Source organism: Protopterus annectens, chromosome 17.part0 (assembly GCF_019279795.1).
Source record: "Protopterus annectens isolate FY-2018-M chromosome 17.part0, PAN1.0, whole genome shotgun sequence".
Lineage (NCBI taxonomy): Eukaryota > Metazoa > Chordata > Ceratodontiformes > Protopteridae > Protopterus > Protopterus annectens.
The window spans coordinates 141,539,813-141,567,359 of record NC_056751.1 but is presented as its reverse complement, the minus strand read 5'-3'; the positions used below and the strand labels follow the sequence as shown (position 1 = coordinate 141,567,359).

The 27,547-nt window shown below is 41.8% G+C and overlaps 1 protein-coding gene across 1 annotated transcript in view; it reads left to right on the top strand.

Moving 5' to 3' along the window:
* PTCH1 (patched 1) overlaps positions 1 to 27,547 on the top strand; it is a gene marked incomplete in the record, with an annotated part of 1,119,051 nt that overhangs the window by 722,802 nt on the left and 368,702 nt on the right. Inside the window, 1 exon segment of the mRNA XM_044059325.1 lies at positions 15,536 to 15,661. Within this exon segment, the coding sequence (XP_043915260.1) occupies positions 15,536 to 15,661 (126 nt within the window).

The window sequence follows — 27,547 nt, the reverse complement described above, 5'->3', positions numbered from 1 at the left end:
GCTAACCTCCTTACTCCAGGCAGACAAATGCTTAGACCTTGTGCGAAATTCTTAAGTAGGGGTAATTTGCCCTGGACACCAGGTACATTTCCTTATTCTTTTCAGTGAGTGCCATGGGATTTTTACATCTACCTGGGTAGCTACCAAATTAGGCAGCTAGGATTTCAATTTATCTATAGAATGGCACCCACCTAAGGAGTACAGTCTGCACTGGGAGTATAGGAGGTTGTTACAGGAGACAGATGGCGATACTGGACAAATGGATCTCATTTTTTTCAAGTAGGAAAATAAGCAGGCTAGAGGGGTCATGTGGTCTTTATGTGACACCAGAGTCTGTGTTTCTTTTTAACATTGATCTGAATGAGTGGTAATTCTGGAAACTAAGTGAGCCCTCCAGACATTTTCAGATGACAACACTTTTGAGATAGTCCTGTTACTACTAAGTGATGCCTCTCCTTTTCCTTTATGGGTACATCAACCATCTGAAAAAAAAGTTCTTTATATTGTTGACTGCAGTGTGTTTTAGTTTTCTGTGATGGTAGTCAGTTCATCCACTCCTGTAGCAGTTTACATTTCTTCCAGTACCTTTTCTGCCAGTATGCTATTTTGAATTGTGTGGAACTGGCAAATTTGTCATTTCATAGCAGTACTGAACTTCATTGTGCAGATCATTATTGCAGTTTTTTTTCAGCTACTCCTGTAAGCCTAATTTATGTTAAATAATATGTAGTTTGACCACTGTTTACAAACAGGTGGGGATGCAGTAAGAAAGGAAGCACTACAGCAGTAAACTGTAGTGCAGGCAGCATTAACGACTGCTTCTCAGACCAGTGTCCTTCAAGCTACTAACTCATTTAGTAAAGGAATAGACATCTTTGTGTGAACTGTGGTTGGGAACAGTCAGTATTTCATCCTTTCTGTAGTTTACCTGAGGTATATTTTCAGCATAAGTAGCAAAAATGTGAAACACTACAGAGCACTCACTAGACCATGTCAAATGAAGTAGCATTTCAGCCCAGTGCAGAGAAAAATGGAATGTAGTGGCAGCCACCACAAAATGTCTACTGCATCTAAGGTGTTCATTTTCTGTACTCTTTATTCCCTGCTTTCTGCCAGTCATCAACTGTTTTCCACCCAAGAGAGTCATTCACATGAGGCCATCATCTAGGCAACCATTAGGGCTTTCTGCATTGAAGGCCAAAATCTTTCCTTTGGTGGCTGACTTGGCAGCTAGCAAAGTGAGAGCCCTGTTTTACCTTCTCCCTCCAGCGCTTGCACGCATGTAAATATTTATTTCTGCACGGACTGCCCCCAGAATGCAACTGCATCACCGCAAGTGCACATCCTTTGCCTGTATCCATACCTCTCAACTGTCCAGATTTTTGCAGAATGTCCATATTTTTGCCTTAAAATTTTGGTTTTCTGGGAAGTCATTTGCAAATCATTGAGGATTAAAGTCAGAAAGTAATGACAGACATTTTGAGTTTCGGACTTCATACTGTTCAAAAAAATTATGCAAATGCAAAATCAGTTATTCTATCAACTTTTGAAGTTTGTACAAGCAGTATTTAAAAATTGTCCCAAAAATTTTGGGGAGGGTTTGCCCCTCCCCATTATGTATGGCTTTCGCCAGATTTCGTGCTCTAAGAGGTTGAGAGGTATGCTACTGTCTGCAAGTTGTGCTCGTGTTTCACCATGAAAATCAAGTTTTGTATTAAATTAGACTGCACGAGTTATACAGGATCAACTAGTCAGTCCCATCCTCCCAAGCTGGATCCCCCAGTAAGCTGCTGATCAAACCCAGGTCATCTAGGTCATAGTCCGGTCTTAGTCTGTCTGTGCCACAGTTTCAACTGGGAAATTCATCATTTTGATGTTGTGCTGTGATACACTGAACATGTAGCTAATGTATCCCATCATCAGAAATGCTGTATGTAACTAAAACATGAAACAAGCTGTCAAATATGCAGGAAAATATGCAGCTTATTAGCTTCTGCCTTCATTTTTGCAACATGAAATGATAGTAGTAAGAAAACAGGTAGACTGAGAGATAATGTGTTACTTTCAATAGTTCAGTGACTATTCCATTATCTGTATGCAGATAATTTGTTGGCAATCAGAATGTCACATGAAATTTTATTTTGCCTTATAATGGTTTGAAACCAGAAATAAGTGACTGATGATAATTTCTGTAGTTGGGATTTTAAAGTTCATCTGTAAGGCTAGTCAGCTCTAGAGTACATGCATTTTTTTGAGGTGATCCATTTAAGAGACTGTTTTGACAGAAGTTTTAGAAGCTTACGATTTTAAGTAAAACTCGTAGAAGTTTAATTTTTTTTTTTCACTGAGATCTCCAGTTGAAAAAACTCTTTATTTGCCCAAACGAAAAAAACAGCTTTATTTTTTATTTTGCAAATGAAAGAAAATAAATGATCAATCTTAAATTGCATGCATTGTGTACAACATTCTTCATAAACATCGCTACTGTGTTATCTATCATTCATTGTACTTGCAAATTAGATTTCAGTAGATGGTCACCTTTTCAGACTGACTTCTAGCATTTTGGATGCTGTCTCAGCAGAGTTGGTCTTCTCCGTATGCAAAGATATCAGCGGGCTGTGTATTAGAAAAGGGAAAACAGCCCAGTCCATCTTCAGTTCTTTTTGCCAGAGAAGAAATTGATAGTCTCTCTATCTTTTCCATCCAGGTGACTTCCAAGAACAGTGAGATAAATACCCAGCCTTAGAACAATTTTCTTCTTTACTTTTCTTTTGGTAGAGTTTCTGAGGGATCTTGAAGGTCATAACAGATAATGCCACTGTAATGTGGAACCTAAACAAACAGAGGCAACTGCTGCTGTCAGCTATGTAAACTAGCCACAGTGGATTGATACCTGGCATTGTACATCTAATCTGTGTAATACTCACTGGCATATCAGCTCAGCAGATCTATTCCTCACTTTTATAAGTAGAAGTTGGCTACCATGGTATTCCAGAAATTAACGTAGATATAGACCTGTTTGATTCCCACACAACCATAATGTCAAGGCATTTTGTCTCTGGGATCCCTTTATGGAGGCCCGGGTTGATAAATACATTTTTTGTCTATTAGAGTAGGAAAGTAGGGCCTCCCTTCAACTGTCTGTCAAAGGTGATACTGAAAACAAGAGAAGAAAAGGCAAAGCTCATACTTATAAATCTCACAGTGGCCATAGCAGTGCTGTTTCTCAGGAAGGAGGAACCTCTGCAGTGGCCATTGTTTTGCATGTTGCTGACACGTCAAGGGAGAACTATTCCTCATTAAGGCTTAAAAGATTTTGGACTAGCACCCTGGAGAATAGTAGCTTTATTGCATTGTAGGACAGTTTCCTCTCTGAAGTGGTACACATCTTGCAGGACACCCTGCACTAAGAGCGTATGTATCAGAGTGGAAGGAATTTTTATTCTTGTGTTATGTCTGTGGTATAGTGCTTACAGTAGCCTCAGTTTCTGAAGTCCTGCTTGACAAGGTTGTGTGACAAGGGTCTGACTAAAAATTTGTCAGCTCTTGCAAGCTATCTGCTTATGAACCTCCTTTACTTCTCTGCCTACAGTTAAGCAGTTCTTCCATTTTTAAAACTCTGAGGTACGTTCCTTCCCTTTCATATCTGAATTTTATAATAGAGAAGCTAGCTGTTATGACCCTTTGTGCCAATCAGCACATCAGTATGGAAGTACTTGTTGAAGACAAATATTTGCTGGCCATTACCCTAACAAGGAAAATTGCAGAGCTGCAGGCCTTATTGTGCAAAGTACTTGCACAGTCTTCCCAAAGACTGCGTGGCACTTAGAACCAACACATCATTCTTGCCTAAAGTGGTATTGGAGTTGGCCAAGAATCAAGCCGTCCATTTGCCAATATTTTACTCCAGACAACAGAACTAGGATAAAAGTATGTACATCTAAAAGATGTACACAGGCAATGAGAGAGCCAAGGACATAAGGCAAACTGACCAACTGCTCATATCTTTCATGCCAGAACAGCAAGAAAAACAAATACACAAATAGTAATCTAAATGACTAGCAAGTTGCATTTTATTCCTTTCTAAGCACCATGGTGTGCCAGTGCAAGGGCAGGGCAGCAGCTCCTCCCGCTGTCTTTAGTAGAAATTTGTCAGTATATGTATTTGTGAGGCAGCTACTTGTGGACCATAGTCACACGTTCTGGAAACGAGCAGCAATTTAAGACCACAGTCACAGCTTCACTAAACACTATGAGCTGGTTGTAGGTATTTACCTCAGCTATCCTTAGGGTTGTGGGTACCTCCTACTTGGATCTTTAGCCAGGCTCTCACTCTCCCAGATATTAAAATGGTGTAGTACTCTTCACCTGCAAAATTAATGATGCAGTAAGCCGTGATCCTTACAGTGATGGTAGTGTTGTTTGAACATACTCAACAGTAGATGTTCAAGTTGCAGGATCAGTGCTGCAACGAGGTCTCTCTCCCCCAGGAAATTTCCCCTTCTCTCATGGCACCCCAGAAGGAGGAGGTTATGTTATGGGGGAGCACTTACCTATATATTTCCCTGATCCCTTACTGTAGAAGGGGCTGATTCTTACTTTGCCATGCCCTGGCTTTCTTGTCAGGATTTGCAGACCTACCTGTTGGTTACCCTTTTTACTCCAAAAAAAACAAAAAAACAAACGAAGAAGTCACAGGTTGCTCTTTTGTGTGCTTCTGAAATTGTCAGGTTGGGGTGAAAATCATCTGTACAACACAGCTGCCCAAAGCTCTGAAAGTAAGGATGGATGGCCTGTATGAGCTGATAGTGCATCACTGCCCTTGTCTTTGAACATCTGCTGTTACAGTGAGTGTGCTCCTCCAGGTGTGCTTTCTGTTTATGTTGGTGATAAGGCATCTGTAACTGTTTGTCCAGCTATTTAGAAGCTGTTGCGCATGGTACAGGGCAGTTAGTGTAATCAGAGTTGATCATTTTCTTGTAGACAAAGAAATGAGCTATTTATATGTGGTTATTTGTAAATGGCATATACTGCCAAAACTGACCAGTGAATCATGGTTATGACTGTAGTTAAGGCATCTACAGTGGGTATTTATGCAAAGCTATGTGACCTGTCTGATTATGATAGCATGACATATCACTGGGTAACAGCTGTGTAACCTCTCTGGTTATAGCATGATACATCACTGGATAACAGTTATGTAACCTCGCTGTGGTTATGATAGCATGACAGATCTCTGGTTAGCGGTTATGGTAACCTATGGTTATGATAGCATGACACATCTCTGGATAGCAGCTATGTAACCTCTCTATGGTTATAATAGCATACACATCACTGGATAGCAGCTGTATAAACCTCTGTGGATGTTCTTCTAGTCCCATTTTGCAGTGTTCTGCATATGGGCTTACTTTTCTTGTCTTGCGTATGTACGGCCAGTGTACAAAAGTTTTCAGTCCCTCTGAGGTGCGTGTGACATCTGACATGGCCGAAGGAACGTGGGTCATAAAAGTGACATTGGCACGCATCAGCCCCCAGAACTTTTCAGCTGCCAGTCGTACACCAGGTGCTACTGCCGACATCTGATCCTACTAAAATCAGATAAGTACCCCTTTGGGGACATTTTCAGTCTTTTTTTAAACTTGTAATGTCTGTTAATGTCATGCAGAAAGGGAAAGTGTCAGTGCGGCCGCCAGATCCCCCACAAGGACGCCCACGATAAGTGCCTCTTCTGTTTGGGTCAGTCGCACGACCGCAAGGCCTGCCCTATTTGCCAGGCGTTTGTACCCAAGACCCCCCTTAGCCACTTACATACGTTAAACCTTTATCTAGAAAACCAACGCCTTAAGCAGATCACTTTAGGGGTGAGGACTCCTCAGATGTTCCTTCGGAATCACCAAAAAAGAAGCCCAAGACCCTATGGCCTACATCAACTGCAGAGCGTCTTCTGTCCGGTCCTCATCCTGTGGTCGACTCCGGTCTGGAAAAAGGATTCGGATCTGGATCCACTGTATTGGATAGAGCTGGTACCTACACGGATGACACATTGACTTCAACAATTGGCTAAGCTTCTGGTGTCATTCAAAGGGGATCCAGTATTTGTCTGCCTGGGAAGACATGATCGACAAACCACGATGCTTTGCCAGAGATGGTCTGCACCTGTCATCCCTGGGATTCAGGTTACTGGCTAAAGCTCTTGCCACCCCTATAGTGCCTTTTTTAGGCAAGGTTCAAAGGATAAAACCACCACCGTAACCGATACAAGCATGCAAAATCTGAAGGAAATGCTACTCAATGCTAGACGTCTAAACCTCAAAATGCACTCCTAAAAATGGAGAACATCGGTATCTGTGGAGTGACTGAGACCTGGTTCAAGGCTCCAGAGAGCACCCTGCAATACCAGGCTACAATTCTTACCACACTTTACGGCCACAAAACCAAGACCGAACACTAAAGGTGGAGGAGTGTCCATGTTCACCAAGGATATTCACACCTCCAGGCTAGTTGCCCAACACAATGCATCTGAAATTCTCCAGGTGCAACTAACACTAGGTAAGACTGCAATCCAAATTGTAGCTTGCTATAGATCCCCCACCATACCCCAGGATTCTCACTACACCTTCCTAAACATACTGTAAAATATTAAGATACAACCAAACACCCTAATACTAAGTTATTTCAACTATCCTGCCATTAACTGGGAAAACTACTGGGGTACCAACTCCTTTTCCCAACGGTTCTTGGAATTCATAAATTCCAACGCCCTGGATCAACTAATCCATTGTCCCACCAGGGGCTCCAATATCCTAGACCTGGTCATTACCAACATGGGAGATAGATGCTCCACACCAGTGGTCACCCTCTCATTGGTCAGCTCTGACCATAATCACCCTTGACATCCACATCCCACTCCCAGCCCCCAGTAAGGAAACCTCCTTAAAAAAAACTTCTCCAAAGCCAACTTCATGCTACTGAAGTCAGAAGTGACAAACTTCACAACACCCACGCAGACAGAATCTGGAAGTTCGAATGCAGAGTCCTACACTAAGGCACTGTTACAAGCGCATCCACTCGTGCATGAATCGTGCCATCCCAAATAGAACCAAGATGCTCTTCTCCAAAAAAAGCAAGCCAATCTGGTGGTCCCCTGCTATAAACAAACTATACAACAGAAGGAAGAAACTGTTGTAGAAAAGAGGAAAATCCCAGAATGCAAAAAACTCCCTCACCAGCCTCAGTAAGAAGCTGAGATCCCTCATAAAATCCTCAAAAGCTAGTTACGAAAATAAAATTGCCATAGATTCCAAAGACAACCACAAGGCATTCTATAGTTATGTTAAGAATCTAAATGGCAATCCTCAGACCTGCTCTGAACTACAACAGAATGGCATTAAATATACTGATCCCAAGGATATTGCCAATATCCTGGCAGATCGATTTAGTGCCAACTTCACTCCCCTCTCACCCCCTAAAGGGCCCATCTCAATACCAAAAGATTGCCAAATTCCGATAATCACAGCCACACAGGTAGAAACAGCACTCTCCAAAGCTAAGAATACAGCATCCATGGGACCAGATGACATCCCAGGCTGTGTACTACATGAACTACAAAATGAACTGGCACCCCACCTAAGTGTCATGTTTAATCATAGCCTCACCTCAGGCTTCGTGCACAGCCACAGTTATCCCGCTCCACAAGGGAGGATCCACCTTCGATCCCGGGAACTACCGTCCCATCAGTCTGACGAGCCTGATCTGCAAGGACATGGAACGCATTATCATGGAACTTATAAACAAAGACATTGGCAACCTCCAGACACTGGACCCCACCCAGTTTGGGTTTGTGAAAGGCCGATCTTGTCTTCTGAATCTGATTGGCTTCTTCGAATCGGTCTCCAGAGCTGTGGATGAGGGTAAGGAGGTCCACACAGCCTATCTGGACCTCGCCAAGGCCTTCAGCACCATCCCCCACTCTGGAATCATAGATAAACTTACTAAGCTGGGCATAAATCCCTACGTCACTCGATGGGTTGCCAACTGGCTTACTGACAGAACCCAGACTGTAAAAGTAGCCGACTCCAAATCCAGCTCCAGACAAGTGACAAGTGGAATACCTCAGGGTTCAGTCCTGGGACCACTCTTGTTTGGCATCTACTTCTCTGAAGTACAGGCCAACATTAAGGGACTCTGGCTAACAAAGTTTGCAGATGACTGCAAACTGGGAGCCATTATTGAATCCCCAAAAGATGTGGATATTCTACAAAAGGGCCTTACAGAAACAGATGCCTGGTGCCAGAGCCATGGGCTCAAGCTTAATGCCAAGAAATGTGTAGTCATCCCCTTTGGAAAAAAACATGTACCAATGAACTACCACATAGGTGGCAAGACACTAAACATCGAAAGTGTGAGGAGAGACTTAAGGACACAAGTGGACAGTGGTCTCACTTTCGATAACTACATCGCCATAACAGTCAGGAAATCCTTCTACATGGCACACCTCATCACGAAGGGCTTTTCATCCAGAAAAAAGGAGGTCATTGTCCCACTGTACTCATCCCTCATTAGACCCATTATAGAGTATAATGCCCCATTTGGTATGTACCTCACAAGACATCTGCAACAGCTGGAAAGGCCACAGAAATACCTCACTAAAAGAATCACAGGCCTAAAGCAGATGCCATATGCTGCCCGTCTAAAAAAAACTCCAGCTATACTGTGTGGCATATCGTCTACTCAGAGGCGATCTCTGCTTAACATACAAGGCCATGCCAAACCCTGAGCTGTTGAACGTGCTCCACTTAAAAAAAATCCCAATCCCTCAGAGCCACACACTCCAGGGATGTAAACCTTATCACAATGAAGAAAACATGCTGGAGGGATAGGTTCCTGACCCAGAAACTCCCCATACTCTGGAATAGACTGCCCATACATGTCAAGAAGAGAACCTCATTGGCCCTCTTCAAAAGGAACCGTGATGATTGGATGGGAGATAGGAAATTCACCCCGAGGATCATGTCAGTTGCCCTGCTAGACAGGGGCCCAGAGAAGTAAATATTGTGGGAAAAAAATTCCAGGGAATTATTATGGCTAGGCTTGCATAAGCCTTAGGGCCGATGGCCTAGTACCAACCTATGAACACAATCTCTCGATGAGAACATGTCCACTGAGGCTGTACTGCCATTGGCTTCCGATGCCGGGGGGGGCAGCATTTTCCGAAGGTCCCTCTGATCCGCCCGATCCTTTAAAGTCTCTAGACCCCAGGCCTCAACAGATGCCAGGTAGGCCCCTTAAAAGAAAGGAAAAGACTAAAGCATATCTCTCCTTCTCCTGATTGGCAAACTTTTAGTCAAAGCCTTTTTAGTGCTTTCATGGCCTTGAGGCCTGCCTCCACTGTTGGTCCCGCAACATCCCCTCCACTCCTGAGCCCTAGGCCTCAGGCTTCAGACCATGCCACTAGGGAAGGGGAGGATTCCTCAGAGGAATCACTATCTTATACTTTACAGATTTCATCTCCTTTGGGGTATTTCTCCCCAGAAGAAGATTCTGTGAACTCTTGACTCCCCAGCTGAAGACTTAACTTTTGGAGAAACTATCTCCAAGATGAAGGACCATTTCAAATGGGAATCCTCAGAAATGACTGAGGTCCAAAAAAAAGATATTATGACCTTATCCAAATGGAAACCCCAAGCCCATCTGCTGTTCCACCCATCCTTCCTGCCTTTGTAGATGCCTTGTCCTCAGCATCTCTTAACCCCTATGCACCTGCTTGTGTCCACTTGCAGACCCAGCCACTGTATCTGTATCTACGGACAAGGCCTCTAAGCTCCTGCCCACTGTCACCATCCTCCCTGCTGACAAAGACAGCAAGACAATGGAACGTCTGGATAAAAAGATCTATACCGCTGCTACCTTGTCTTTCAGTACTACACACTATCAAACTCATATGGCCAAGTATGCCTTATCCTTTCTGGAGTCTGCCTCTAAACACCTGGCAGATATTCCAGACTGCCCTGTCAAAGCATCACTGTCCTCCTTCCTGGCCTTCTCTTCCCAGGTCACCAGACATTCTATAAAGTGCAGTTATGATGCTGTTGAATCCTCATCCAGGTCAGCAGCATCAGCTTCTGTCTTGCACAGATACTCCTGGCTTCGCATACAACCACTGCCTGATGACTTAACGGCAAAGCTTATGGATGGTCCCCTGGATAATACTGCATTATTTGGCTCCAGGTTAACGGACCTTTTCAAGTCCCTTCAGCAAAAAGGAAAAGAAATGCAGGACCTGAAACATTTGCTGGTTTCTCCCATACTCAAGTTCCAAAGAAACTGTCCTGCTAAAACCCAGTTTATCAGGAAGCACTCTCATCCTGCTCCTCCTTCAAGGCCTAGAAAGCCTACAAGAAAACTCCAGCAGCTAGTGCACCTTCTTCCTCTAGCCAGAGACCACCCTTTCCAGACAGGGCAGGTAGCATCTGACTACCTGCCACCTTACTACTGTCACCTCCTCCTTCTGCACCTCTGTCAGTTCGACTCTCTCACTGCCTCCCTGTATGGACCAAGCTCACCTCAGACAAGTGGGTCCTGTCTATACTACAAAATGGTTACTTCATGTCGTGGATCTCCCTTCCAAAAAGGAGAGGCATCCCACAACCACCTTCTCAACAGCTGGACCTCATGCAGCTAGTCCTCCAGACTCTTACAGCTCAGGACACCATCGAAACAATCTGCCCAGCTGCAAAGGGAAGAGGATACTATTCCAGGATCTTCCTGGTCCCCAGGAAAGACTGACCTTGGAGACCTATATTAGACCTCTCCCACCGCAACCCTTTCTTAAAGGTCCTTATGTTCAGAATGCTGTCCCTCCCAGCCCTATTCCCCTCCTGATCCCACAAGGGTTCATGGCAACATTAGATATAAAGGATGCCTACCTCCATATCCCAATAAAACCTACCCCCAGGAAATACCTGAGGTTCTTGGTTGGTTCTTCGCACTTACAATTCTCTGACTTGCCTTTTGGACTCTCCACTGCATCCAGAGTCTTCACAAAATGCTTGGCCCCAGTAATTGCCTTTTGCAGAACAAAAGGAATACAAATATTCCCTTACCTGGGCGACATGTTGATCCACGCTGCCAGCCAAGAGATCCTCCAGCTACACATCCACTTGGTAGTGGCCCCTCTACAGTCCCTGAGATTTCTACTAAACTTTCCAAAATTCCAGCTACAGCCAACCCAAGACATTGCCTTCCTCTGTTGCAGAATACGCTCAGACCTCATGGTAGCATACCTACTACCCCCAAAGTGAGCTCCTTGACAGAATATCTTCTTCTGGTCCTTCACTCCATAGAGTTAACGGCAAGGTGGTACCTGAGACTGTTAGGCTACATGGCAGCCACCATCCCCATGCTATCCCCTAGCAAGACTGCATATGAGAAAGTTATAGTGATATCTTCAGTCAGTCTGGACACAGCACTCCCACCCTGTGGAACACAGGGTGCCTCTTCTTCCTTGCCTGAAAAAGGAAATACAGTGGTAGTTGGAACAGGTGAAGCACAATCCAGGTCTCCCCCTCCAACCACCTCAGCCCACACAGATCATGCACACAGATGCCTCAGACTTGGGCTGGGGAGCAACTCTGGGCAATCAAAAGGTGCAGGGCCTGTGGCCAAAGCCTCACAAACTAGAACACATCAACACTCACGAGATGAAGGCAATTCTTGTAGCCCTCCAGGCCTTTCAACCTTTCCTCCAACAGGGGCCTGTGAAGATAATACACAGACAACATCACTGTGCCGTGATATTTTAACAGAGAGGGAGCAGGTCTTACCTGCTGTGCAAACTAGCCCTTCTGGTATGAGAATTTGCTACCTCACCGGGAATCACCCTACATGCGGTTTACATTCCCTCTCTCCACAATGCCCAGGCAGATTATTTCAGCAGAACCATCACAAACAACCACAAATGGATGCTTCACAGAGATGTCTTCTTGGATCTGGTCCACAGCTGCACCTCAAATAGATCCCTTTGCCTTCTCCTTCAACAGGCAACTTCCTGGTTTCTGCACCAGGACACCAGACCCCCCAGGCACTGGCAATGGATTCCTTCTCAATCTCTTGAAAGGGGAAATATCTAAATGCTCCCCCCCTTCCCACTCATTCAGAAAGTCCTACTAAAACTGCAGCAAGACATTCCAAAATTCTTGTTGGTGACCCACTACTGGCCCAGACAGCACTGGTTCCCCTTACTTCTGCAATTGCCCAAGGACAATCACAAGTTACCCCCCAGAGTAGACCTTCTCACATAACACAAGGGATCGCTGATTCACCCACAATGGCAACTTCTAAACCTCACCCTGTGGCTGATGATCCCCTTCTGACACCTTTACAACGAGGATGTGCTGATAGGATTTTGATCCCCTTCTGACACCTTTACAACGAGGATGTGCTGAATATCCTGCAGGAGGTCAGGAAACCAAATACAAGAAAATCCTAACTTTCAAAGTGGAAAAGATTCACTTCTTGTTGTCATAAAAGGCAACTGGACCCACTTTCTAGCGAACCACTTATAGTCCTGTCTTACCTGTGTGAGTTACTACAGACTGGCTTGGCTTATTCTTCCTTCAAAGCTCATCTGTCTGCAATTTCAGCATGCCTTCCTCTGGACCTCCCTTTAGCATCTAGGCTTCCTTCTGAACTTTTCCTTAAGGGGGTACTCCACCTCAGTCCTCCCAGGAAACCGTGCCCTCCTCCTTGGGATCTTAACTATGCTAGAAAAGCTTATGCTGCCTCCCTTTGAGCCAGCAGACAAAGCCTCCTTAAAACATTGCACATGGAAAACCTGTACTGTTAGTAGCCCTGACCTCTGCTATAAGAGTATCAGACCTACAAGCCCTTTTGGCTATTCCCCCCCCCTTTGTACTTTTTCACAAGGATAGGGTTACCCTTAGAACTAACCCATCCTTCATGCCCAAGGTGGTGAATGACTTGTCCCTTAACCAGGCCATACACTTACCTGCATTTTCCCCAACCCACAGGGGGACAGTGAGAGGGTACTGAACTCCCTAGATGTGCATAGACAAATCAGGTTTTACCTGCATAACACACAGACCATCAGACAGACGGACCAACTTTTGTATCTTTCCACCCTAGAGCACTGGGAAAAGCAGTGTCCAAGCAGACCATGTATACTTTGATCTCCAAGGCCACCACCTTCTGTTACCAATTCCATGGGAAATCCCGGCAAGGGGCAGTTAAAGCACATTATTCCACCAGAGCCATGACTTCCTCAAGAGCCTTCTTTAAAGGTCTGGATACCTCCACTATTCTAGAGGCAGCTTACTTGGTCTTCTGTTCACATCTTTACCAAACACTACAAACTTGATCACATTTCTAGATCCAGGGCAGGGTTTGCCAAGGCTGTCCTTCATGGATTTCTGAAATCTGCCTCTAGACCCCCCCCCCCCAGAAACTATCTGACCTAGCCCTTATCATTGTTTTTGACCAAATATCTCAAACCTCTGTTACCATTTATTCGCTCCAGGCTACAAGATACCACGAACTTCCTACAAATTATATCTGACACACAATTGGAAGCCGATTGGTTCTTGTGTACGCTTGATGTGAGCGCATTATATACTAACATTCCACATCAGGCAGGTCTTAAGGCTTTGGCATATTGGCTTAATAATACAAACTTGTACAGTTCCATATTCAATTCTTTTCTGGTGGACATGGCAAGGTATGTTCTCACTTGTAATGTCTTCTACTACAAAGATGCATGTTTCTGGCAAACTAAAGGTACGGCTATGGGGGCATCTTTTGCCCCCATATATGCTGACCTTTTTATGGCTTATGTAGAAATGGAGATGATTTATGATTCTGCCAGAAACATTTTTCTTTCGGATATGGACATATGGAGACGTTACCTGGATGATGTATGGCTTGTCTGGAGGGGTAGTGAGTCTAGGCTCAAGGAGTTTGTTTGTTATCTGAACAATGAATGGGGTTTATGTTTCACGGAACAACATGACATCAATAATATAACATTTTTGGATGTGCTATTGCAGAATCTCCCTGATGGGACACTAGAATCGGAGATGTATAGAAAGTTCCCTCAATATAACCCCCTACTACATGCCTCCAGCTACCATGCTCCACACATAGCTAGGAACATACCGAAGTCTCAATTCATCAGAGCCAAACGTATTTGTTCACAACAATCTACATTTTGTCAGAACCAAAATGACCTTACACAAAGATTTAAACAAAGGGGTTATAATGCTGGCACTATTGCAGTTGCCAAACGTCAGGTCAACAATATGCAACGTTCTGACTTACTCCAATATAGGGACCGGTCGGATATACCATCTCAACCACTTAGACTCACTACAACTTATGGTCGTAATACCAATTGTTTATTGGAGAGTGTCCGGAGACATTGGAACATCTTACAGTGTGACCCAGATGTTGCAAACACTATCCCGGATAGGTGTATCTTCTCTTATAGGAATGGTAAAAAACTTAAATCCTACTTCAATCACTACAAATGTAGTGATAACAAATATGCTGGTATGGTACAGAGAACTATGTCACGTGATACTTTAAGTGGTTGTTTTCCTTGTGGCCACTGCATTAATTGTAAATACATCTCTACAACTAAGGAGTTCTCAAGTAGAAATTGCCCCAAAGTTTTTGATTTAAACATTTTTGGGAATTGTAGTAGTGATTGGGCCATTTATTTGGCCACATGTAGTTGTGGAGCATTCTACATTGGGCAGACCTCCAGGTGCATTAGATTACGAATTTCCGAACATTATAGTAATATCAAACAAAAAAAGTTGACCAATGCTCTATATAAACATCAGTTGGTCCATTCAACAGCCAAATTTATGTTTATTATAATTGATATTATACAAGGTGATCGTAGAAATAAAACTGGGTGGCACAGTATTTTGAATTGTAAAGAAAAAAAGTGGATAATTAAACTCGGTGGTCTTTTTTCCCCCGGACTTAATGAATATTTATCAGTATTCAACCAATGGGATCTGTCTATTGTGTATTTAAACAGCATGTATTGGGAATGTTTTGCATACACTGAAGAAGGCTGTGTAATTTACCAGCCGAAACCGGTCTGTCTTTATTTGCTGTTATGTTTTATATATTTAATATATAATTTTTAGTCACTCATTGCTGGCTCCACGTCATTTTGTTCTTTTGGTTTATGTTGGGGGCCGTGCATTCACCCTCGCGCAGGAGGACGTTTTTTGAAATTATTTGAAGCTCATGTTTGTTGCATAGAAACACTGACCTGATTACCTAGCCCTATGTATCCTTGCCTGACAACTATTCTTGTCTTCTTGCTATGTCTGACCACTTCATAACACTAATGTTTTATTTGAATTTTTATGTGCAGTTGTCACTGTCCCTTCTTTGAAGTTTATTTTTAGAGTTGCAGAAGTTAGTTATGTTTAGATAAATTGCATAACAAACCTAAAACAAACATGTAAAAATATGGAGGCTTTGTCATTTTGTTTTTTTACAGGACAGAACTGGGGAATGCCTGAAGAGAACTGGCGCAAGTGTGGCACTTACTTCTATCAGCAATGTGACTGCCTTTTTCATGGCTGCTCTAATTCCTATTCCTGCCTTGCGTGCATTTTCATTGCAGGTAAGTCTTTATCAACACTTAAATGTTGTGTTATGTTCAAAATGTACTTCCCAATCCAGTTTTTAAGTTATTGTTGCGGTTTTGTGCTTCAGTACCCCACCCAGAGAAAAAAAATCAACACCACAAAAGATAAGGAAAGTAGTTCACAATTGACTTTAATGTACATTTTCTGCTGAGTGATATTTCAGAACCATAGCAGAGTATGCAGACTAATAACGTGAGATGGATTAAGAGACTAGAGACAGGTATGCTGGATATGCCTGACAGCTCATAATCAACCTACTGGTGTTCTAATCTTAATGTGGAAACAATTTATTGTGCTACCTGACCTTGACTGAGCTATAAAAAAGTGGTACTGTATGATGCTATTTTTATTAATTTTTCATGCTGCTTGATCCTTGACCTTTCCAGAGGAAGTCAAGACTGCAGTTTTACATGGGAACTGTGGCAGGAGTCGCAGGTTTTGGATGCTAGGAGTTTCTCAGACATGTTGGAGTTGACTGATACGGGAGGTAGTGATAGCGGACTGACAGAAATGGATTTCTTGTCCATTTTTTAGTTTCCCCTGCAGAAGCTGCTGCATAAAGTTGTAGAATAAAAGAAGTAAGCAAGGCACTGAAGTATTTGTTTTAAAAGACTAGCAAGTTAAGATTTTTATTAGTTGAAATTCATCATTCTTGTCTGTACAGTCAGTCTACAGTAATGCAAAAGTAACACCGTGTGGCAGACTTAATCATGGCCAGAGTGAAAAAGAAGGTATCAGTGTACTTCATTAGTGGTGTAAAGAAACTATAATTAATATTCAGGGTATCATCATTTTCATCTCAAAGTGCAAGTAAAGGTACATGGGCATAGTAGCCTGTTTAGATAACCAGGTTTAGCCACAGAGCTTAGCATCCATTCATAGCTGTTGCAGGCATTTCAGACAGATTAACCAAACTAGATTCATACCAGATTTAAATCTAGAGCTAGATAGATGGTAGTTGCTGATTATTTTACATTTGAATTCTGTTAGTGTGCTTCAGAGTACACACCCTGTATGTAGGTGTAAGTCTGACTTGATGCATAGTTGTGCAGCAGTTTTCTGAGACTGAATTTCATACTAACTGCTGCTTCACTAGATAAGATCTAAGAGGTTGTTTAGCTTCTGACTTTATTTCTGTTCTGAGACTAAGAGAGGCACTTTAGCTCCTCTCCCCTGCTTATCCAGTGCTATGGGGTCGGTTTGTGTTAAAATCAGTATGTGTTATGGTTTTAGTGGATTTAGATGTGAGATGCTCCAGTTCACTGTCTGGACATAGTCTGTAATAGTAGGTAATAACAGCCACATAGAGGAGCAAGCCTTTGGCTCCAGCAGGTGACATTAGGGTGTGGCAGTAGCCATTTGTTCTGACCAAAAATAGTTTTTGCTGTAAGAAAGGGAGAAGAAATATAAGCAGCATATTTCTCTGCAGGTCGATTTGTGTATTAGTGCCATATAAGCTGTGTGATCCCACACTGAATAGAAAGTAAATAGACACTGCATAGTTATTATATATAATTTTAGAACTGATGCTTGGAAGGATGACTGCAGAACTTAAGCTTGTGCCCTGTTAAAAAATAAGGAAAGATGTATAGGTTTTGGGGCCATGTCTTTTAAAGCTGCTTACCTCACAGGAGTAATATGTAGGTCAGAGGGTTAAAGATGAGGGTAAAAAGGGAGAAGAAACAAGACAAATGCGTAGCTCCAAAGCACTGGAAGGAAGAGGTTGTGATAAGAAGTTGGACCAAAAGACAGAAATACCATAGACCTATCATTTGCCATAGGTAAGGTCACAAAATCTCTTCCAAATAAAGGCGTTGTGAGTACCTGGGATACCAGTATGATAGAGGGTTGTAGACCAAAGCATAGGCACATAATCACAGGCCTTTTGCCAAAAATACTTATCACATGAACCTGTTAAGTTATAGATCGTTTGAATGCATGAGCATCGAAATAGATTGAAGGGGGGATTATAGGCATGGCCTTCTGTCATTGTATAGAGACAATAACAGAGTGCCATGTAAATGATTATTTATGCTTGGTGGGTTGCATTGTGCAACCCTGGTAAGTAACTTCTAGACAAATTACTGAGGGGTGCTTCAACACAGGTAGCAAAGATGCATTGTAACTTTGAAGTGGGATTGCTCTTCATTATATTTAAGTGAGTGATGAGTGATGCAAGAGCTTTGAAAGGAGAAGTAAATGTAGGATATGATACAGAGCCATCACATATTGTTTCTACAGAGACCAGTGTGTTGAAACCAGACTGCCCAAACAGCAGTTGGTCAAAAGCAATCCTGGAAAAACATTTTTTCTGGTACATAGAAATGTCCCCAACACTTCTCATTCAAGAGTTGACTGTTGCAAGTACCACCAGAGAAACGCACATGCTTAAGTGACTGCTTCTCATAAAAATGCTGCTACATCCTCCTGAAAAATACTGTTTCAATTATCCAGTTAACTGAAGAGTCACACAGGGGTTTTGCATCGACTTCTAGGAACCGCAAAATATCTGTGTCTGTGTGTATGACATGCGTTTACAGGGCAGGTAGTATAAGGCTTTATGGCACAGTTTGTCGAAGTTGGGAGAATGGTCAAAATGATAATGGTTTAAGTATGCAGAGGAAAGAAAGAGTGCACATTGTACAGGAGGAGTTTTTCCAACAAATGAGATAGTAGATGACTTGGCCACAACTACATCACGTGAATTGAATACGGTGGGGGGGGGGCGCTGAATATTGAGATGCAGCATCACTGAAGTTATTGTAGGGCTGGCCTTAAGTGAACTGGCAACCTAGGTGAAGGGCACCACAGTACTCACCCCTGCCCACATCCTCCCCTTCCATATGCATCACTTGGTCCCTTCCCAAAGTCCTTGTCCCCATAATGGGCGACTCACACCGTCCAGATTACTTTTTTCTACCTTGTCTTACTGTTCCGTTTTTCTCCTGCATTCCTTCATTCATTTGACACGTCCTAAGTAGGAAAGTCTGCACTGTGGTAAATACAGAGGAAATAACTGCATTAACCAGTGGTATGGGGGGCCCTAGTGACTTTCAGAAGCTGTGGGGCTTCTAAAATACTAAGGTGTTGTAACAACCCATTCATTAAATTATGTCCTGAACAAAAATCATAACTTTCGCTCTTCAACTTTCCTGCATCCTTTCAACAATCGTTAACTGACCAAGACTATACTTTAATAACTGTGGAAGAATTAACTGAATTAAGCTGGGCATCGGGATGTGGCTATGTCCTCAGACCACATTGGGTTTTAGTGCATTTTAGAGTTTGTTTTTTTACAACCTTTTGATCTGGTGATGGTCTAAAGAAAAATGGTCAGTAAGGAAATAAATTCAGTTCTTTGATTTTAAGGAAGAAACAAGTTGCATCTGAGACTTAATACTTAAAGCTGGCATATTAGCAATTCACAATAAACTGAAAAGAAAAAATGCTTGCATATGTATATAAATCTTATTTGGGAATAGTGCCTACCTCCCTACACCACAGCCCTCCAAAAAAGTAATCATCTCCTGCGTATTCCCTGTTGGTGTTAGATTTGGTTGAAAGTTGAAGTACAGATGTCCATAGTCATATTTCAGATTGCTGCTGTCATAAATGTATACAGCATGTATCCTCATCCTTGTATCCAAAAGACCAAATGACAGACATTGTCTGTGTACATCTCTGATATCAGACTGGGATGAAACTGAAAAAAACACAAGGCGCATATTTTAACCTGTTGCTGTCTGAAATGTATAAACAGCATTCCCTCTCCTCCAGCTGATGTTTGGTTGTAGGAAAAGTGTAAAAAAAAAAAAAAAAAGTAATTATCAGAGTCATTTTTCAAACTTGTTAATCGTAGACATTACACTGCTGCTGTACAACATGTAATGATCCTCCTTGTATACTTGTAATGTTTGTGAGGGAAGTTAAAAGAAACAATGACTTCACTGCCCCCATCCCATTGCACATTGTAGTAACCAGTGCACACCTCTGATGTCTGGAAGGAAAATTAAAGAAATAATGACATCATCCCCAGTCCCAGCCCCTCACACAGTCTGCAGTAACCTAATATGCACATCTGTGAGCAGGGATGGTTTTAGACTGGATGTGGCTCGTGGCAGAGGCCACTGCTAAGACTGTGTCAAAACCCATTAGTACAGTCTTCAAGTGTGGGGTGTAGTGGCCTCCACAAGCACTGAATGTTTTGTATGTTCTGTGTGCATATTTTTTGCATTTGTTTTTGAAAGATGATTCCTTAAAGTAAACAAATGACAAGAGCATCAGTTAATTTCATCCAGACCATCTCCAAACCCCCACAAAGTAGTTGTACCTATTTCTATGTGCAGTTCAGTTGCCTTCTTGTGATGAGGGTGATGTAATGTATTTCACCTTTGCTACACACAGAGTCACCACACAGTAAAAGTATTCCAAGTTGCTTCACACAAATCACATTAGTCTTGCAAAGCCACAATAATGTGCTAACAACAAACATTCATTTAGCTCCAGCAATTATAGCTACTTTTGTATGTGTATCTCAGATGCCTATATTGCTTTATACATTCATTAGTCCTTCAAATTCAAAGTAATGTGCAAATGACAGCATCAGATGCCACCAGCTCCTTACAGAAAAAAAGACCTCATAGGGCAGGAGGACAGAGGCTGAAATATAAGGACAGATTGTAAATATTGCTTATATGTTGCTAAAATTAACAGGTTTTGCATTAGAATGTGTTTTTGAATGATAGAAAAAGTGTCAGACATAAGGCTGTCATTATTTAGTAACTGCAGCCTCCAACAATTTAGCTGAACCACTAGTGCAGCAAGGGGGAGGCAAAAAAGTGGTGGCGTTTATATTTTACAAGTGTACCAATTGGCTTCCTGAGTGTAAGCTGACGTGTGTGTTTTTTGCATTGATTTGCTTAGGAAGTAGGAAAATGAGAAACTGATTAAGTACAAAGGTACCAGTTGGCTTGCTACAGAATAAGCTATAGTCATTTTTTTCCTTTGGCTCCTTACATAAAAGCTGAGGGAGTGGGGATGGTGCATCGTGAATAGGCACTACAGTGGATATAAAAAGTGTACACACCTCTGTTAAAATGCCAGGTTTTTGTGATATAAAAAAATGAGACCACAATAAATAATTTCAAAACTTTTCCCACCTTTAATGTGACCTATAACCTGTACAATTCAATTGAAAAACAAATCTGTTAGGGGGAAAATATATAAAAAATAAAAAACGTACAATAAGCTGGTTGCATAAGTGTGCACACCCTTAAACTAATACTTTGTTGAAGCATTTTTTGATTTAATTACAGCATTCGGTCTTTTTGGGTACACACCTTCCATCAATTAACGAGACTCTGATTAATCCCAAATAAAGTTCAGCTGTCCTAGTAGGATTTTCCTGACATTTACTCAGTTGCCTGCTACAGCAAAAGCCATGGTTCACAGAGACATTACAAAGCATCAAAGGGATCTCATTGTTGAAAGGTACCAGTCAGGGGAAGGGTTCAAAAAACTTTCCACAGCATTGGATATACCATGGAACACAGTGAAGACAGTCTTCAAAAAGTGGAGAAAATATGGGACAACAGTGACGTTGCAAAGAACTGGATGTCCCTCCAAAATTGATGAAAAGACACTGGTCAGGGAGACTGCCAAGAGACCTACATCAACACTGATGGAGCTGCAGGAATTTCTGGCAAGTACTGGTTGTGTACTACATGTGACAACAATCTCCTGTATTCTCCGTATGTCTGGACTATGGGGCAGGGTTGCAAGACGGAAGCCTTTTCTTACACAGAAAAACATCTAGGCCCAGCTAAAATTTGCAAAACAATGTCAGGTCTCCTGAAAGCATGTGGGAAGATGTGTTATGGTCTGATGAGACTAAGGTTGAACTTTTTGGCCACAATTCTAAAAGGTATGTTTGGCACAAAAACAAAACTTTGCATCACCAAATGAACACCATCCCCACAGTGAAGCATGGTGGTGGCAGTATCATGCTTTGAGGTTGCTTTTCTTCAGCTGGAACTGGCGCTTTAGTCAAGGTGGAGGGCATTATGAACATTTCCAAGTACCAGTCACTTTTGGCCCAAAACCTTCAGGCGTATGCTAGAAAGCTGAAGATGAAGAGGAATTTCACCTTTCAACACGACAATGACCCCAAGTATGCATCCAAATCAACAAAAGAATAGAAAATTAAAGTTTTGGAATGTCCCAGCCAGAGCCCAGATCTAAATCCAATAGAAAATCTGTGGGGTGACCTGATGAGGGCTGTGCACAAGAGATTCCCTCGCAGTTTGATAGATTTGGAGCACTTTTGCAAGGAAGAGTGGGCAAATATTGCCAAGTCAAGATGTGCCATGCTGATAGCCTCCTACCCAAGAAGACAGAATGCTGTAATTAAATCAGAAGGTGCTTCAACAACGTACTAGTTTAAGGGTGTGCACACTTATGCCACCAGTGTTTTGTATGTTTCTTATATGTTTTCTCCCCTAACATATTTGTTTGTTTTTCATTTGAATTGTACAGGTTATAGGTTGCTTTAAAGGTGGGAAAAGTTTTAAAATGATTTATTGTAATCTTTTATTTTTTTATATCACAAAAACCTGATATTTAAACAGGGGTGTGTACACTTTTTTATATCCATTGTAGGTGCTGGATGAACCAGCTACAGCTCTGACCAGAAAACCTTAACATTTTACAAGAATTTGACAAAAAATGAAGCAAACCCATTGACATTTTAATTGTGGATAGCAGTGCATTTTGCACATTAATCTTCACAAAAACACCATTAACTCCTGGCAACTTTCCCATTTATCCTGTCTACTGGCCAAGATCCCTTGCCACCATTCTTTAGGAAAGGCATCCTTCCTATTCAAAAATAAAAAGCACTTATTAGGATTGTGTGTGTGTTGGTGTAAATATAAATTTTATATAGTGTCTGTCTGTGTGTCTGTCTGTGTGTCTGTGTGTCTGTCTGTGTGTCTGTGTGTCTGTCTGTGTGTCTGTGTGTCTGTGTGTCTGTGTGTCTGTGTGTCTGTGTGTCTGTCTGTGTGTCTGTCTGTGTGTCTGTCTGTGTGTCTGTCTGTGTGTCTGTCTGTGTGTCTGTCTGTGTGTCTGTCTGTGTGTCTGTCTGTGTGTCTGTCTGTGTGTCTGTCTGCGTGTGGTCCAGATGACATACCTGTTTAAGCTTGGAGGTGTTCAGGAGAAATGGCAGTGGAAGTTTTTAACTGGATTGTTTGATGAAATCTTGGAAAGTGAGAGGATGCTTGAGGAGTGGAGAAAGTGATTGGTACCGAGTTTTAAGAATAAGGGTGATGTGCAGAGCTGTAGTAACTACAGAGGGATAAAACTAATCAGTCACAGCATGAAATTATGGGAAAGAGTAGTGGAAGCTAGGTTAAGAAGGGAGGTGATGATTAGTGATCAGCAGTATGGTTTCATGCCAGGAAAGAGCACTACAGCTGCGATGTTTTCTCTGAGAGTGTTGATGGAGAAGTACAGAGAAGGTCAGAAGGAGTTGCATTGTCTTTGTGGACTTAGAGAAAGCATATGACAGGGTGCCTAGAGAGGAGTTGTGGTATTGTATGAGGAAGTCGGGAGTGGCAGAGAAGTATGTAAGAGTGGTACAGGATATGTACAAGGGTAGTGTGACAGCGGTGAGATCTGCAGTGGGTGTGACAGATGCATTTAAGGTGGAGGTGGGATTACATCAAGGATCAGCTCTGAGCCCTTTCTTATTTGCACTAGTGATGGACAGGTTGACAGATGAGATCAGACAGGAGTCCCCGTGGACTATGATGTTTGCAGATGACATTGTGATATGTAGTGAGAGTAGGGAACAGGTTGAGGAGACCCTGGAGAGGTGGAGATATGCTCTAGAGAGGAGAGGAATGAAGGTCAGCAGGACTAAGACAGAATATGTGTGTGTGAATGAAAGGGAGGATAGAGTAATGGTGAGAATGCAGGGAGTAGAGTTGGTGAAGATTGATGAATTTAAATACTTGGGAGCAACAGTTCAGCGTAATGGCGAGTGTGGAAGAGAGGTGAAAAAGAGAGTACAGGCACAGTGGAGTGGGTGGAGAAGAGTGTCAGGAGTGATTTGTGACAGACAAGTACCAGTGAGAGTGAAAGGGAAGGTTTACAAGAGGGTAGTGAGATCAGCTATGTTATATGGGTTGGAGACAGTGGCATTGACAAAAAGGCAGGAGTTAGAGCTGGATGTAGCAGAGTTAAAGATAAGATTTGCACTGGGTGTGACGAGGGTAGACAGGATTAGGAATAAGTATATTAGAGGGTCAGCCTAGGTTGGACAGTTTGGAGACAAAGCCAGAGAGGTGAGACTGCGTTGGTTTGGACATGTGCTGAGGAGGGATGCTGGGTATATTGGGGAAAGGATGCTAAGGATGAAGCTGCCAGGTAAGAGGAAAAGGGGAAGGCCTAAGATAAGGTTTATGGATGTGGTTAGAGAGGACATGCAGGTGGTTGGTGTGACAGAGCAAGATGCAGAGGACAGGAAGAAATGGAAACAGGTGACCCGCTGTGGTGACCCCTAACTGGGAAAAGCCGAAAGAAGAAGAAATATATATATATATATATATATATATATATATATATATATATATATATATATATATATATATATATTTGTGTGTGTGTGTGTGTACACATGTATACACCCACACATAAGACTTCTGTTTTCTTAACATCTCCACCTTTTTTCTTTCTCTGTATTTTTGTAATTACTTGCTTTCCCCTGATGCGTTTCTTGTTGTAGACATTTGCACTGCCTTCCTTCCATTTGGAAGCTACATCAGTAGACTTGCCCCATGAATCCTCATTCCCCCCATCAAGTTGTTGTAAAGAGTTTGGCATGTTCTCTAACGAGCACTGGTGGTTTTTTTTTTTTAAATGGGTGCTTTTCTGACCTTTTGTCTTCACTGAAAGCTTCCATTGTCAAGTGGCATCCTCAGTGGCTGACTAATTCATCTTTGTGTAAGATTGGCTTGATTGCTTGTCTGTGCTGCAGAGACCTAAAGAAAAGAATAGCAGTTACATCACACAAACCAAAAGGCAACAGGGAGAGGCCTGTATGTTGGGATGGAGTATCACTGAATTTCTTACATGTCTTCACAGATTTTTGATGATATGAATTGTGGAGTAACTCATGCAGTTTTGGACAAAGTTTTTGTAAGTTGTAAGAAAAGTCCACTGGAGTGCAAGTAAAATGGCTCAAGATATGTAACATAAGTTACTCTGGAAGACTTGAAATATATCTGTACATATGAGAAAAGAGAAGGACATGACAAAAGTAAGGGATTCAGCAGTGTTTGAGGGCAGTAGATTAAGGGAAACCTGCTGAACATGCTTACACAAGTTAATACATATTTGTTTGCGTGTGTGAATATATACGTGTATATAGATATAAATGTATGGCCTTACCAGGCAAAAGGATTAATCTGCTAACTAAACAGTTTAATAGACAGCATATCTTACTTATCTGTAAGAAAGAACTTAGCGGGGTCAGGAAGTTTTTATATTCTGTCACATTTGTGTTTGTCCTATAGTAAAGAAACCATGGGCCATTGTAAGGGCTACCTATAAAATGGCTTACAATAGATTCCAAAAGACCTGTGTAGTGCAAGTGATTTTTATCTGTTGTAATACACTGCAGTAAGTCATTTACACTAAGAGCAAGTCTTTTGGAATCTGACCCCACGTATTTAAAATGTGTAGAACTGAATTGTTTTCTACTCCACCAACATTTAAAATACATTGTTTTTGATATAAAGAAACATGTCTAAAAGTATTTTCTTATTTTATTTTGAGATTTTTTTCACTTACGTTCTATGATAATTAAAACTGACTTTTTTCTTTTGAGACCTACTGTCTGTAAAGTAAGGCAGCTATTAAGAGAATGAATGGTTTCCTGATAAACTCTTACAAAATGTAAAACCTTGCTTGCAGCCTTCCATGTCCATATCTTTTCCACCCTGGTTTTTGTTGTTTTGACTTGAATGCTTTGCATACTTTTCCACTCTGGGGTTATTTTCCATTTTAAGAAGTCTGGAATTGAAGTCTGCTTGCTGGTCTTGTTATAGGAGACAAATGCTACTTTTAGTAATGTCTTATACCTGTATAAAGTACTTTAAATTACACTTTTCATTTTTTGACTTGGTACAGAATTCTTTTTTTAACAAAGTTGCAGACCACCAAGCCCATATAACTGTATGAAGTTGTATAGCAGTGTAATTATCAACCCAAGTAAATGGTGAGGTCTTGTTAATTACTTGCTGTTTGAAATGCATGCAGGTGACATTTCTGCTTTGTTGCAACTTGCTACATGTAGTTTGTCCATCAAAGGAAGACGGTCATTGTAGGCTTTGAATTAAAACAGCATTGCTGGTACATTGTTTGCTAACAATATAGTTTATTTGGCAAACATAATTATTTCAATGGAAGGGTTATCTTTTTGTATTGTAGCATCTTCTATCCAAACATTTAATTAAATGTGAAAGAAATCTTGCATGAAAATGCACTGTAATAAATGTTGGTTTATATTCCGATTTATGCTGTGCTGCTGTTTTTCCCCACACTCTTCCTTCTTCAGTATGGCTGTTTATTGATGTACAGGCTTCTGTTCTGTCCTTTCTAACCTTACTAAATGCATTAGAAGAGCTAGTTTCCCTCCATTTCTTCATGTGCTAGGCAACCTGCAACTCCTTTTACCTTATTGTTAATGCTGTGATAATGCATGTTTGCCCTTGGCCAGCTGATACACAGCTGAAGGAAGCTCTTCATTTTCCTTGCCGTGGATTCAGCCAGTTTAAATAGTGTTTAATTCTTAACAGTGTCTTAAACCATTCATGAATACAGAACACAGGCATGAGTGCACGTATTGCCTCACACACCCACACAACCACATTCATTTACTCGTCTGGGACTACATCCATCAGATTCCAGACTGCAGAAAAAAATGTCATAACCAAAATCTGGAAGTAAACATTTTTTTTTAAATAAGTAATAGATTTAGTACATGAGAATTTGGCATGGAATTACATTGTGGCGTGGCTGAGGTGGGAACTCAACTGACAAGCCTTCTCATCTTCTCATCACCTTGGGCTATACAGAACAACCCCACACACTGGGTGGTCTGGCAGGAATGGTAGCTGTAATCTGAATACCTTGGGCAGGGCCCCTGCATACTAGTCTTGCAAGCGTCTTCCCAAGCAAGTGCCTCCTTCACAGACCTTTAATTATTCCACTGCAAGAGCAAGAATTACTGATGCCTTGCAGATTTCTTTACAGTTATTGATTATGGCACCTAGCCTGATTGGGCAAACTGTTATGGAGCAATGGATTTCCAGTTTCTATATTGTACATGTCTTTGTATGTATTACATTTGCTGCTTGTGAAAATGTTCTGAATTTGTGAGATAGATTTTAAAATTACTTGGCTGGATTATGTTACATGGTTAAACATTAACTTTTTAATGATGAAACATTTTTGGCAAGATGTTTTACTTTTGTTGCCTGTTCTCACTGCACCTCTTTGAGAGTTGAAATATAGCAGAAAGAGCAGATGTATAGAAGTCATCGTTGCAAACAGTATGCTTTATTTCATCTGTGTCCTTGTTTTGCAGATCTGTCCCAAACTGCTTGATTAATTCAGTCTTCAGTATATCATTTCTGTAAAGTTGCAGAACTGGATATTGAAGTTGCCTTTAAGCTTAAGCATTCCATTTTTTACCACTGATAACAAAATTAATGGGAGACAGTTATCTGGAAGTGTTTATTGAGCCCTTTTGGTTGTTTCACCTCACACTGTGTCCCTCCTCCCTTGATGCCCATCTGTTT